At 49.1% G+C, this 14,991-nt stretch overlaps 2 protein-coding genes across 6 annotated transcripts in view; one reads left to right on the forward strand and one right to left on the reverse strand.

Moving 5' to 3' along the window:
* The window catches only part of LOC140212002 (semaphorin-7A-like), a 37,067-nt gene extending 29,292 nt beyond the window's left edge, over nucleotides 1-7,775 (reverse strand). For all 3 annotated transcript variants that reach the window (XM_072282347.1, XM_072282346.1, XM_072282348.1), the window contains exons 1-2: nucleotides 7,557-7,775; nucleotides 6,071-6,207 (exon numbers count right to left, since the gene is read on the reverse strand). In XM_072282347.1, coding sequence (XP_072138448.1) covers nucleotides 6,071-6,207; nucleotides 7,557-7,635 — 216 coding nt within the window. In that variant the 5' untranslated portion in view covers nucleotides 7,636-7,775. The remainder of the gene's footprint in view (nucleotides 1-6,070; nucleotides 6,208-7,556) is intronic.
* A 369-nt stretch (nucleotides 7,776-8,144) lies between these two features.
* LOC140211805 (NACHT, LRR and PYD domains-containing protein 12-like) overlaps nucleotides 8,145-14,991 on the forward strand; it is a 32,870-nt gene continuing 26,023 nt past the window's right edge. Inside the window, exons 1-6 of one of the 3 annotated variants that reach the window (XM_072281954.1) lie at nucleotides 8,258-8,293; nucleotides 10,971-11,092; nucleotides 11,250-11,401; nucleotides 11,689-11,860; nucleotides 12,077-12,142; nucleotides 12,679-14,368. In XM_072281954.1, coding sequence (XP_072138055.1) covers nucleotides 10,987-11,092; nucleotides 11,250-11,401; nucleotides 11,689-11,860; nucleotides 12,077-12,142; nucleotides 12,679-14,368 — 2,186 coding nt within the window. In that variant the 5' untranslated portion in view covers nucleotides 8,258-8,293; nucleotides 10,971-10,986. The other 2 variants (XM_072281953.1, XM_072281955.1) reach the window with 2 other exon arrangements.

Here is a 14,991-nt window from a genome sequence, read left to right on the forward strand (position 1 = left end):
GTAGACAGGGTCGTAAAGAGAGCTTTTGGTACATTGGCCTTTACTAATCAAAGTATTGAGTATAACAGCTGGAATGTTATGATGAGATTGTATAAGGCATTGGTGAGGCCATATCTGGAGTATTGTGTTCAGTTTTGGTCATCAAATTACAGGAAGGATATAAATAAGGTTGAAAGAGTGCAGAGAAGGTTTACAAGGATGTTGCCGGGACTTGAGAAACTCAGTTACAGAGAAAGGTTAGGACTTCATTCCCTGAAGCGTAGAAGAATGAGGGGAGATTTGATAGAGGTATATAAAATTATGATGGGTATAGATAGAGTGAATGCAAGCAGGCTTTTTCCACTGAGGCAAGGGAAGAAAAAAACCAGAGGACATGGGTTTAGGGTGAGGGGGGAAAAGTTTAAAGGGAACATTAGGGGGGGCTTCTTCACACAGAGAGTGGTGGGAGTATGGAATGAGCTGCCAGGCGAGGTGGTAAATGCGGGTTCTTTTTTAACATTTAAGAATAAATTGGACAGATACGTGGATGGGAGGTGTATGGAGGGATATGGTCCGTGTGCAGGTCAGTGGGACTAGGCAGAAAATGGTTCGGCACAGCCAAGAAGGGCCAAAAGGCCTGTTTCTGTGCTGTAGTTTTTCTATGGTTTCTATGGTTTTAACCAAAACGCTCAAACTTCTGCAAATATACTGTGGAGAGTGTTCTGACTGGTTGCATCACTGCCTAGTTTGGGGAGACTACTGCACAAGATTGAAGTACAGCAAGTTGCAGAAACTTGTAAGATTAGTCAGCTCTACCACGGGTACCAGACTTTGTACTATCCAAGATATCATCAAGGAGCGGTGCCTTAAGGAGGTAGTGTCCATCATTAAGGACCCCTACCACCCAGGACATGCCCTTTTCACACTTATACCATCGGGTAGGAAGTACAGAAGCATGAAGGCAAACACTCAGCGATTCAGGAACAGCTTCTTCCCCTCTGCAATCCGATTTCTAAATGGATAATGAACACTACCTCACTACTTTTTTTACTTCTGTTTTGCTTCCACTTACCTTAACTACATAATAGACATATTATAAACAAATAAAACTCTTGACTTTTCTTACTGTAGCCTTATGAAAAAGTGAGGTGAAGCTAGTAGTGGAGATATTGCAAGGATATTTTCATTACTGCAGACACTGGTCACTTACAAAGCAACCATAGAAGGTGTAACACTTGCTTTTGCACCTCTTTCCCCGGCACAACCCAGGGACCTAAACAGCCCTTCCAGGTAGGGCAAAGTTTCATGTACAACTTTCCTAGCTGCGCAAGTGGCATTTGGTACTCCCCATGTGGCCTCTTCCACCTTGGCAAGCTGAAGCTCAGATTAAGTGACTATTTTGCAGAGCACTTGTGCTCTGTCTATAATGGCCACACCAAGCTCCCATACATGTCATATCAATTTCCCTGCCCAACCTCAGCCTTCTCCTCTGCCAGCATGAGGCCAAACAGAAACTTGAATTGAATTGGTTTCATTACTTACATCCTTCAAATACATGAGTAAAAATCTTTTACGTTACTTCTCTGTTCAAATGTGCAATTTCTAATAAATATTATGTACAACAGGGTAGTCAATATAACATAGAAATACAGCTGTGTCAGCATGAGTTAAGCAGTCTGATGGCCTGGTGGAAGAAGCTGTCCCGGAGCCTGTTGGTCCTGGCTTTTATACTGCTGTACCATTTCCCAGATGGTAGCAGCTGGAACAGTTTGTGGTAGGGGTGACTCGGGTCTCCAATGATCCTTCAGGCCCTTTTTACACACCTGTCTTTGTAAATGTCCTGAATAGAGGGAAGTTCACATCTATAGATGCGCTGGGCTGTCCACACCACTCTCTGCAGAGTCCTGTGATTGAGGGAGGTACAGTTCCCATACCAGGCAGTGATGCAGCCAGTCAGGATGCTCTCAATTCTGCCCCTATAGAAAGTTCTTAGGATTTGGGGGCCCATACCAAACTTCCTCAACCGTCTGAGGTGAAAGAGGCGCTGTTGTGCCCAATTCACCACCCAGCCAGTATGTACAGACCACGCGAGGTCCTCGGTGATGATTATGCTGAGAAACTTAAAGCTGTTCACCCTCTCAACCTCAGATCCACTGATGTCTATAGGAGTTAGAGAGTCTCCATTCCTCCTGTAGTCCACAACCAGCTCCTTTGCTTTTGCCACATTGAGGGAGAGGTTGTTTTCTTGACACCACTGTGTCAGGGTGATGACTTCCTCTCTTTAGGCTGCCTCAATATTATTTGAGATTAGGCCAATCAGTGTAGTGTTGTCAGCAAATTTAATTAGTAGATTGGAGTCGTGGGTGGCAACACAGTCATGGGTATACAGAGAGTAGAAGAGGGGGCTTAGTACATAGCCCTGAGGAGCACCTGTGTTGAGGGTCAGAGGGTTGGAGGTGAGGGAGCCCACTCTTACCACCTGCTGGCAATCTGACAGGAAGTCCAGGATCCAGCTGCACAAGGCAGGGTGAAGGCTGAGGTCTCTGAGCTCCTTGTCGAGCCTGGATGGAATTATGGTGTTGAATGCTGAACTGTAGTCCAATAGCAGCATTCTCACATAAGCATCCCTCTTCTCCAGATGTATAAGGATGGTCTGTAGAGCCGTGACTATTGCGTTGTCCGTCGATAGGTTGTGTCAGTAGGTGAACTGTAAGGGATCCAGTGTAGGTGGCAACATGCTGCAGATGTAGTCCTTGACCAGCCTCACAAAGCATTTAGGAACTTGAAGAACAACACCTCAAATTCCACGTGGGTAGTCTACAACCGAATGGCATGAACATTGAGTTTTCCAATTTTAGATGAATCTCCCCTCGAGTGGATTTTCTCCCTCTACCCCTCCCCCTAATTTTCCTCTAGTCCTCTCATCTTTTTCTTCCCTTGCCTCACCTCTGCCACTGATTCTCCTCGACCACCGCCCCCCAGCTCCACGTCACGCATCTTCAACCTTTCCTCTCCTGCGTCCATCTACCCACTTACATACAGAATTCACTCACAGGTTACCCCTCCCCACACGCCCCAACACCTCTTGTTCTGGTTCCAATCGCCATTCACCTGTCCTCATCCCCCTCCAGTTGTCTCCTCTCCCTCCACCTGCCTCTCACTTTCTTCTTTCTCTATTACCAGTACATCCCACCTACCCCCTAACTCTTCTTTTCCTGATACATGTCTGTCACCCTTCACATCTCTCCAGTCCACCAATCACATCAGGGTCCTGTTTTATTACTTCTCTCTTACTTATGCCGGAGATTGCCTCTCCTCTCCACTCAGTCCTTTGGCACCTTCAGATACCAATCAACCCACTAACTTCCTTTAGCAGATTATTTGTTGTGCAAGATCGCAGCATCTGTTGTCACTTGTGTCTCATTATCTTCCATGCCCTTCTCCACTATAAATATAGACAAGATGTATTCATTAAGACTTCACCCATCTCCTGTGGTTGCACACACAGATTACCACAGGTCTTTCCAAGAACCTACCCTCTGCCTAGTCACCCTTTTGCTCGTAATATATCTGAAGAAAATCTAGGATTCTCATTTACCTTATCTGCCATGGACAACTTGTGTTCCTTTTTGTACTCCTGTTTAACTTCCTCCCTTCACAAGATGCTAAGGAGAGTGCTAGTCACAGCCAGTTCAATCATTGGCACAGTTCTCCCCACTACTGAGGTGACATTCACCATCAGGGACCCCCACCAACCGGTGCACACCCTCTTCTCGATGCTGCCACAGGAGCATAATGACCCACATCTCAACAACAGCTTCCTCACTATCAGGTTCTGAGCTGACATGAAAACTACTGGGCTTGACTTCAGCCCAATGAGACATCAACGAGCTTCACTTCAGCACTCCATTCTCCTCTTCAAATGTTACCCCTCTGACACTTCACACACTACCCTTCACACTTTCCACCAATCCCAACCTCACGATCAAATCTGCAGACACAGTGGAGAACTGACCTCTCCCTTGCTCGAGCCAGGCGGTAGCTCTCAGATGCCTCCACATACCTACCTCTTGAAGAGGACTCCACTCCACACCATTAGAAAACTGTCTCTTGACTTCAACTCCGGAGAACTCCCATCCACTGCTAAACTTGGTTCCCTTAGCCTGCATGGCTCACTTTTACCTGCTACCAAGATCGACAAACCTAACTGTCCGGTTGGTCCATTGTCTCTGCCTGCTCCTGCCCCACTGAACTCATATCCTCATACCTAATCTCCATTATATCCTCCTTGGTAATACTTATGCTCTCGATCTCCTCTCTAACTTTCAATTCCCTGGCCCTGACCACCTCATTTTTACCATGGATGTCCAGTAAACCCCATGAAGAAGGCCTTAAAACTCAATAAATAACCAACCAGTTCCCCTCCACCATCACCCTCCTCTGCCTGGACCTCACCCCCAACAATTTTTCCTTCAGCTCCTTCCACTTTCTCCAGACTCAAGGGGTAGCCTTGGGCACCCACATGGGCCCCAGCTATGCCTGCCTTTTCGTTGGCTATGTAGAACAGTCCATAGTTGATGCTTTCCTCGTCAGTACTCAGCTCTTCCTCCACTACATTGACAATTGCATTGGTGCTGCTTCATGCACCCTTCCTAAGCTCATCAATTTCATTGACTTTGCCTCCATCTTCCACCCTGCTTTTAAATTCACTTGGTCCATTTCTGACACCTCCCTCCCCTTTCTCACTCTCTGGAGACAAATTGTCAACTGATATCTCATATAAAGCTAGTGATTCCCATGGTTATCTTGGAATATATCTCTTCCCACCACCTCCTGTAAAAATGCTATTCCCACCGTCTCCTGTAAAAATGCTATTCCCACTTCTCAGTTCCTTCATCTCTGTCGGATCTGTCCTGATCGAAAAACTACAGAATCTAGGCCTCTGTACCTCCCTCTGCAACTAGATCCTCGAATTCCTAACCAGAAGACCACAAACTGTGCAGATTGGAAATAACATCTACACCTCACTGGCAATTAACACTGGCACTACATAGCGGTGTGTGCTTAGCCCACTGCTCTATTCTCTCTACACCTGTGATTGTGTAGCTAGGTATAGACTCAACATATCAATACAGCTATAAAGACAAGACAGCAGATACAGTATATTTTGTTAGGAGTTTGAGGAGATTTGGTTTATCATTTAAAACACTCGAAAACTTCTACAAATGAACCTTGGAGAGCATTCTGACTCGCTGCATCATCCGGTATGGGGGGAGGGGGGGAATGCTACTGCACAAGATTGAAATAAGTTGCAGAAACTTGTAAAATTATTCAGCTCCATTATGGGTACTAGCCTCCGTAGTATCTAAGTCATCTTCAAAGAACGGTGTCTTAGAAAGGCAGTGTCCATCATTAACGATCCCCACCACTCAGGACATGCCCTCTTCACACTGTTACCGTTGGGAAGGAGGTACGGAAGCCCAAAAGCACACACTCAGCGATTCAGGAACAGCTTCCTCCCCTCTGTCATTTGATTGAACCCTACCTCACTACTTTTTTTTTAAATTGCTATTTTTGCACTAATTATTTTAACTTAACTATTTAATATATATTTAATATAACAGCTTTTTTCTATACATTTATCATGTATGTCATTGTACTGTTGCCGCAAAGTTAACAAATTTCACAACATATGCTGATGATATTAAATCAGATTCTGATGTGTTCCCAGGATGCGGTTTTCCTTTCCAGGACTTCACAGGTGTCTTCCATTTCAAAGAATGGGGTTTCTCCTCCTCCACCACTGATGCTGCCCTCACACGCATCTCCTCCATTTCCCAAATATCTGCACTCAGCCCATCTTCCCACCACCTTTACAGTGATAGAGTTCCTCTTGTCCTTACCTACCACCCCATGAGCCTCCGCATCCAACACATCATTCTTCAAACACACTCTCTGCCACTTCCTCCTGCATCTTCAAAGGAGACCCACGACCAAACATTATCTTTACTTCCCCCATCCCTCCCTTAGGTATCACTCCTTTGTGATTCCCTTGTCCATATATTCCAGAAACAAGTTGATTCTACTGTACCATTACAGGTGTGGGTGATTTATCAAAGTTTATTTGATAAAGTACTCCATTTCCACCAACGTAAACAGTGCTTCCGACACGAAGAGTGGTGGCAAATCCTTCAGCTCGCTCAAACACAGTCCGATTTCCAGTTTCATCTGTCAGGAATCAGGGAATAATTTTTATGACTAACTAACATGGAAGAAGTCTGCCCTAACATAGAAGAGTACAACACAGGAATGGGACATTCAGTAAATGCAGGCTCTCAGCACGATTCCAATCTACCTAATCCAATCTGTATCTCTTTATTCCCTGCCTGCTTATGTACCTGATGAGATACTCCTTACGTGTCGCCATCGTATCTGCATCCATCCCCTTTCCTGGCAGTATATTTCAAGTACCTACCACTTTCCATGCCTCGCACATCTCCTTTAAAGTTTATCTCTCTCAACTTAATTGTACGCCTCTAGTATTTGCCATTTCCACACTGGAAAAAAAGGATCATTCACTCCATCTATGCCTTTCACAATTTTATATACCATCAGATCAACTCTCAGTCTCCAATGCCTCAGAGTAAACAATTCAAATTTGTCTAACAGCTCCTTATAGCTGATACTGTACTCTTAATTTCAAGCAACACCCTGGTGATGCTTTTCTGCACCTTCCCCAAAACCTCCTCATCCTTCCTGTGATGTGGCGTACAAAACCATATACAATTCTTCCGATACAACCTAACTGAAGTTTATACAATTGCAACACGATTTCACCACCTTTTATCCTCAATTCCCTGATCAACTAAGGCCAACATGCTGTATGTCTGGTTTTGCACCCTATCCATCTCGGTCAGTGATCAACAAACTTGTACCCAAGATCCCTCCATACAAGAGTGCTCCATTCACTCTATAATTTCTCTTTGTATGAGACCTCCTAAAACAAAACACCTTACATTTGCTCAGATTAAATTCCATCTGCCATTTCCCCACCCAAATTTCCAACTGATGAATGACCCATGGTACCTTTCACAACCTGTCTCAATATCCACAATTCCAGCATTTGAACAGATATTGAACCCATGAACACTACACTCCTTTCTTTTATTCCTCTCCTTTCCCCTACTTATTAAACTTTTAAAAATATATACTTTATGTAATTTACAGGTTTTATGTGTTGCTATGTACTGCTGCTGTACATGACATACGACTGTACTATTAAACCCGATTCATATTTTCAAGCCTCCTGCAAACCAGGCCGCCTACATTTTCATCCAAATCATTTATAATTTTACATATTACAACAGAGACTGCAGCACTGATCCAGATGGAACATTACTAGCCGCAGACCACCAGTCAGAGAAGAAACCCATACTGATCAAGCCACTGGATCACATGGGCATTAATCTCCTGGCTCGCCTACCATGAAAGCCCTTACCAAAGTCCACGCAGACAACATCCACTAACCTACCTTTGTCACTCGAGACCCCGCACCCACTCAAGGCCCCTTCACTCACCGCTGAAGTCCAGTTTGAGTCGGGGAGAATTAACCGCCACAAGGCTAGGCAACAGGAGAATAGACAGCAGAATAACCATATTTACAGCAGTAACACAGACAGCAGAGTAACCATACTTATAGCAGTAACACCACCCGCCGGGGACTAGGGGTGTGGTACCCGTGGCCGTCTGGTAACTGCTGATAAGGGCAGGACCTGGGTCTGACACTAACAGTGAAGGCATGACATGCTAAGACCGGGGCCTTTAATTGGGTGCAGGCTAGGGCGACGCCTAGTGTCTCGGTGGAGTATGTGACGGTGATGGGGGGCGCAGGACCTGGCGTCAGGGTGGAGCATGTGACAGGGGCGTGTTGCTAGGGGCGGGGCCAAGCGTGCGTTGGACAGTGAGGAGGGGCGTGGCTGGTGCCCTGGAGCTGGAGCTGGAGCCAGGTCGGTCACCCCAATTGGTCAGTAGCCGAAGGGCCGTGGCCGCATGTCCGTCCCGTCCCGCCCACTCCCCCATTCCTTGTGGCCACCACTCGTTCTTCCGGGCCACCTGCTCTCACGGGTCTTGGGATCAGACACCCATGAGGGGCGGGATGGCAGGCTCTGGGACGGAGGTGTCAAGTTTTGATTCTAACTACCCGCTGCTATCGTTGTAGCGTTACTGAACTGTAATTTTTTTGGGATCAGTGAAGTATCTCTAGGTATATAAATGTATGAAGGAAGACAGAGCGTGCTGACAGTTATAACTCCAGGTGAAATACATCAAATTACTTCTTTTTAATCTGCATTCCCGTGATCTGGGCATCGCCGGTAAGATCAGCTTTTTTTATCCGGCTCCAGTTAGACCCATTTGAAATTACGTTCTCGACATTTCAGACCTTCCTAAGATTACAGACATGCACCAAATATCCAGCGTCTTTCGAGGCATCCCTAGACTCACGCCCAATGTGTTGTGTCGGGAATATTCATACCGTGAACCTGCGACATCGACTCATTCAACCTCAAAGTTATCCGCAGTTCCACTTTACTTTTTTGCTGTATTCGGTGTTGCGTTCGGGGACTTTTATCTTCCCTGTACGATTGAACTCTTGCATTCCCACATCTCCTGGGATCTTCCTTCCGTTTCTTTCCTCAGCCCACGTCTCCCATTCCAGTCCCAACCCACTGTGTTTTACCACCTCTTTTGGTCTTCCGCTCTCTGATCCTCAACAGTCAGTCCTCTGTTTCAACTCCTACATCCTGATTTGATGAATACTGAGCTTCACCCCAAACCCTGAAGTACTGTATTTGCTGCGAAAGTGGTATTGTGGTGTGAGACACGCAGAAGTCTACAATTTCATTACTTTTGCTGTCAACAACTTCTTTCCGTCTCTTTCACGTGGTCAGACTCTGGCTTTTTCAGTTTTTTTATTATTTATCTGTCTCAATCTCAGGAGATAAACTGGCTAAAACGACGTAAGACAAGTTGATTGACGCCTCATAAAGCTCTGTCGGGTCTCCAGACAGCCTCCGGAGCAGCAGCGAAAACCGGGTTTATCCAACCTGTCCTTACAGAAAGTGCCCTCTATAATCCAGGCAAATCTTGGTAAACAACACACACAAAAAGTGCTGGTGAACGCAGCAGGCCAGGCAGCATCTCTAGGTAGAGGTACAGTCGACGTTTCGGGCCGAGACCATTCGTCAGGACCTTTTATCGACGCCTCGACTCGAATACTATTTATTCCCTTCCAGGGATACTGCCTGACTTGAGCTCCCCCAGTATTTGGTCAAGATTTCCAGCATCTGTAAAATCTCGTGTCGTTTCCCCGGCGATGTCCTCCGGCCATCGAACGGCAATCCCCGTCGAGCGTGTGCGCGCCGGCAGCCGAACTCCATCCACACCTAATGCGCGGCTTGGCTAAAGCCAGGCGGAGGACTTTCCAGGTTCCTGTCGGATCTTCGCAAGTCTCCTGGAGGCCCCAGCGAACCCACTGGATCAATCAGTAACCCAACAGCCCCATGGAAACCCCACAGATCGACGCACAGTAATCATTTAGATGCCATGGCCACTTCTCCCCAAATCCATCAGAAACTCCGTGGATCCCGTTAGAAACCCCATAGGCCCAATGGATCCCTGCAGATCGTCGTGGGATCCCTATGGAAACCCCCTGTACCCCCATAGAACCACTATAAACGCCATAGATATGACGAGAAGCCAAGAGAAATTAAAAGAAACCCTTTGACTCCTGTAGATCCTAGAGCACCATAAGATCCCATAAATAACCAGTAGGTTATCCATTGTAGGGAGAGAGAGAACTTGTGGTATGTCAAATTACTGGGTGAACAAGTAGTCTTTGGGGTACTGCAAGTTGGAGTCTACATGCTTGAGTGCTCAGTCAAGGGTGCTGGTGCTTTTTTTGCTGGAAGGGGTGAGGAGGGGTCATTGCTTGCTTCTGCTTCTGCATGGGGGGAGCTGGCGGGGCTTTAGGGTTCTAACGTTTAACTATCATTCATTCTTTGGGGCACTCCTCTGTTTTGTTGATGTTTGCCAAGAAATAGAATTTCAGGACGTATATAGTATACATTTCTCTGACATTAAATTTACCTATTGAAACCTATTGATCATACAGATAACAAATAGAAACCCTTTAAATCCTATAGAACCACCAGGAGCCTTTCAAAATAATGACCCCTTAGAAAACCTGATAGGTCCTCATAGGTTATGAGGACTCCATAGAAACCTTTAGGCTTACTTGGAAAGCTAAAGAACCCTTCTAGATATATTGGAAACTATAGACCCCATTCAGCTCACACAGTGAGAATGTACTCATAAATTCCGCAATTTTTTCTGAATTTAAGTTGCTATTTTTTCCGAATTCCCAACAATTAATTAGTTTTGTGTTGAATTATTCGTCATAGGTAATTACTTTTTGTTCATTCCTGCAGTAATGCAGGTGCGTATATTAGTGTGACAGAAAAGGAGGGGTGCAAGGGGTTCCGGAGATCAAGAGGAGTTTGTGAGAGTTGCAGAGACTGGGAGGAGATGTAGAGCACAGAGGGAAGGATGTAGGAACCACAGACAGTTACAAAGGAAGGGAGAACTGTGGGGCCCAGACGCTGGAGTGGAATTACAGATGGGGAGAGTGTAAGGCCAGGGGAGGTAACGGAGATGGGCAGACTTGTAGGGGCCGGAGGAGGTAACAACAGTGAGGAGGAGGACTGGTTATTAGGACCGGTCTTGATGAAGGGTCTTGGCCTGAAAGGTTGACTGCACTGTTTTCCATAGATGGTGCCTGGCCTGCTGAGTTCCTCCAGCATTTTGTGTGCATTGCTTCCTAGCATCTGCAGATTTTCTCTTGTTTGGTGATTAGGGTTGGGGGGTGGTCACAGAGATAGGGAGAGGAGTGTGAGTTTCCTGACATTAAATCTGGTTTCTGGTCTGGATTCCAGTCTGTGAGAGGGGGGAATGGGTAGCATTCCGAGTAAGAGGGTCCGTACCTCAGGGAGGAGGGGCCGATACCCACATGTGACCTCAGGCGAGGAACCAGAAGAGGGACCGTTAGAAGTTGGAGGTGAGTGGAACATGAACAACCTTTCCCAGCTATTTCCTTCAAACGTCTCCATATGTGCACTGAGACTAACTTGCTCTCTTGAAACTTGTCCGCTTCTGTCTCACCATGCCCCCTGACCCCTGCCCTCTCACCCTGACCCCCCTCCCCACTTCCCCAGGTGTCTCCAACATGCTGCTACGCCTGACAGACGCCGAGCTCTGCCGGGTCACAACCTTCTACCAGAGTCGCCTGGAGGAGGTCATGACCTCCAGCACGCAGGACCTCATCACTACCCTCTCCGAAGCCCCCGCCTTCAAGGAGGAGCTGAAGGTCAGAGGCCTGAGGCCTTGGGACGAGGTCAGGGATGAAGGTGGTTCGTGAGGTTGTGGGCTGAGGACTTGCTGGGTCAGGGAAGTGGGGTGTTCTCTGGCTGTCTTAGACAGGAGTTAGTATTAGCAGGCAAGGGGCAGGCTGAGAGAGAGGAGGTGGAGGCCATGAGTCATGGTTAAAGATAAAGAGTCTGGGTCATGAGTTCAAGACTGGCTCAAAGCAGGTTCGTTAACCCTCTGACCTGACCAACCTTCCTTCCCTCTCCCCCCGCCCCAACCTTGAACCAGATTGTGAAGAAGCGGCTGCTGATCGGCCAGAAGAGGGTTCGGCTCGATGGGCTGCTGAAGGTAGCAATGGAGGCGGGTGGGAGCAATGTGAGGGAGCTGTGGAAGGCGCTGGGACAGGTCTCTGTCCGAAATCCAGCCCTACAGGACATCCTGCAGGAGGTGCAAGCGAGAGGTAAGGAAGCCCCTCTTTCATGCCCTCTTCTACACCCCACCCCCACCATTCTGTCTTTCTGTCCCAGTTCCCTCCTCCTCTCCCCACCATCCATCCCCTCACACACTCCTGCTCTCCTTCCTTTTCCTGGGTTGGGTGTGGGTCGGTGGCAGATAGGTGGGAGGGGCTGGGATCCTTAATAGTGATTCTCATTGCTCTGCTCTCCCCCCTTCGCAGGTCCTGGCCTCCTGTTTTACATCACCTGGAACTCACTGAGTGAGAAACTCCCGAACTACATGGAAGGTCAGTCCTTCCCCCCCCCCCACCCCGACCTCCTCCCCTCCCTCTCCCTCTATTCCCCTCTCTCCACTTCCCTCTCAATCTCACATCTTCCCTACTTGCCATCTCTCAACCTCCCCCCACCGATCTTCTCTCTCCCATCTGCTCCCATTCCCATCCCCATCACCCTAACCTTTTCCACTCCTACTTGCCCATCCCCACCACCTCTTCTAACCCTTCTCTCCCCCCCCACTCTGCCTCTCTTCCATTGTCTCTAACCTTTCTCTCCCCAATCCTCCCCTCCCTCACCCCCTCCGTCCCCCTACCACTACCCCACTGGGTAAATCCTCTATGCCCTGCCACTTCCCCCATTGATTCAAACCTCTCTCCATCACCATCTATTGCCTCTAATCCTCTTTCCCCCTCCCACCCGCTCTCTGATTCTCTCTCTCCCAATCCCTGCCTGCACTATCTCTCTGCCCCAACTCCAGTCCCACACAACCCCATTCGCACCCACTTTTTTTTTAACCCTCTCTCTCTCTCTCTCTCTCCCCCTGCAGTGATCCAGCAAGCTAGCCTCCGCCACCGCAGGGATGTCCTGCACCAGCTCGAGCTGCTCTGGGCTGCTGGGTCTCATGACCCATGGCCCAGCCCACGCCCTGAGGACTACCCTGACTTGCTGGCCATCTCCCAGCCCACCGAGCCCAGCTTCAGCCCCGGGATGGGGGAGGGATCTGAGACTGTAAGAGTACGCCCCCTTGACCCCCGTCTCCACCTCTTCCCCCCATTCTCCAGCCCTGGAAGCCCTGGGTGTCTGACTCTGCTGACTGGAACTCCAGGGATCGGCAAGACTGCCTGCCTGCGGAACCTGGTGGCCGAGTGGGCCTCCAGTCCCTCTGTCTACCCCGAACTCCACTTCATCTTCTACATCGAGTTCCTAGCACCTGGCCCAGAGCTCAGCCTGACGGCGATGGTGCTAGAACTCTACCCTGGCCTCGCACCCCTGCTCACCACCCTCTACTCCTGCCCCCAGGCTCTGGCCTTTGTCTTTGATGGTCTAGAGAGACTGGATGCCTCCCCGCTTCCCCCCGAGAGGCCTGAATCCGTGCCCGAGGTCACGCCTGAACATAGCATGCCTGCCTGGCAAATGCTCCTCTGGTTAGCCCACGGACACCTGTTGCCTGGCTGCCAGGTGCTCCTGTCTGCCCGGCCCCACACCGCTGAGCCCTTCCTCCTGCTCCGGCCTCGGCTGTGGGCTGAGGTGCGGGGCCTGCGCCCCGAGGCCTGGCAAGCTCACCTATTGCGCTCCTTCTCGCAAGAACCCGAGGCCGGGCAGCGGCTCCTAGCTCGCTTGTTAGTCAGCCCGCTATTGAAGAGTCTTTGCTCCAACCCAGCCTACTGTTGGCTGGCTTCCCACTGCCTGGCTCCCAGAGCCAATGGGCAGGGCAAGGAGGAGGAGTGTGAGGAAATGCCGGCCACCACCACCGAGCTCTTGGCTTGTTACCTGCGCTGGGCTCTGAGCCAGGAGGGTCGTCCGCTTCTGCCGGCCCAGGGCCTAAGGAGCCTCCTCTGCCGCATTAGTGTTGTGGCCTTGCGTTGTCTGGCCGATGGCGGACGGCCCTTCCAGCCAGCTGAGTGGGCCCTGCAACCTGCTGAGCTACCACCAGGCCTAGCCCATCCTGCCGCCACCAGCAATGGCGCCTACTCCTTCCGCCAGCCCCCTGTGGCTGAATTCCTGGCAGCTCTGGCTCAGTTCCTGGGCCCTCACTCTTGGGAGGCACAGAGGGAGACCCGGGAGGCCACAGTCAGGGACGGGCGGTATGCGGGCTTCCTGTATTACTCTGCTGGTCTGAGCCGCAAGGCGGCCACCCAGCTCCTTTTGTCCCTGCTGGGGCCCCTGTCCCGTCGCTCAGTTCGCGGTGCCCTGCGATGGCTGGATAGACTGAGCCAGGACGGGGCAGGCTGGGTTACAGAAGGTGACCAACGTGGTCTGCTGGAGCTCGCCCGCTGTCTCCACGAGGCCCGCCGTCGGCGGCTGGCCCTATGGGCTGTGACTGGCTTGTCTGGCAAAAGGCTGGAGCGGTCGGGGGAACTGCCAAAGGCCAGGATGGACGCCCAGGACTGTGCTGCCCTTGCCTATCTCAAGGGCCTGTCTGGGAGCACTGACATCTATGACTTCAGTGGCTGCTGGCTCGGTGCCGTGGGGCTCCACATGCTGATGCCAACCCTGCTCCACTGCAAGAAGCTCTGGTAAGGCTCCTGACCTCCTACTTCTCGATCTTCTCCACTCTCAGGTCTTCCTTCAACCCTACTCCGGTCTCTTTCCCCCCTCCCACTGTCTTTTCACTTCCATCTTGACCTTGTCCCCACCCCAACCCTACCCCAATCTCCTCAAATCCATCCGTCTTTTCCAACACCTACCTCCGTCTTTTTCCAACGCCCCCGTCTTTTCCAACAATCCCATCTTTCCTAACACACTCCCCGTCTTTTCCCAACGCCCTCTGTTTTTTCCAACACCCCTGATCTTTTCCAAAACCCCCCATCATCCCCCGTCTTTTCCAACACTCCTCATCTTTTCCAACAACCCCCTGTCTTTTCCAACACTCCCCGCCTTTTCCAACAACCCCTATCTTTTCTTTTTTTTTGTAACTTACTTTTTGTTGAAGTTCATCATCAAACAAACATTTCCATAAGATGTATTTCAGATACTGTACATATATATCATACAATCATATTTGTCACAAATCTTCACATAATATTTATCTGAGGTATACACTTACAGAAAAGAGAGGAAAGAAAGAACAATCGAAAGAAGAAAACTATGTACAGAGTAGGGAGAAATCTTGTTTTTTACAACATATTCATTGACTTGT

The sequence above is a fragment of the Mobula birostris genome, chromosome 18 (genome assembly GCF_030028105.1).
Source record: "Mobula birostris isolate sMobBir1 chromosome 18, sMobBir1.hap1, whole genome shotgun sequence".
Taxonomy (NCBI): Eukaryota; Metazoa; Chordata; class Chondrichthyes; order Myliobatiformes; family Myliobatidae; genus Mobula; species Mobula birostris.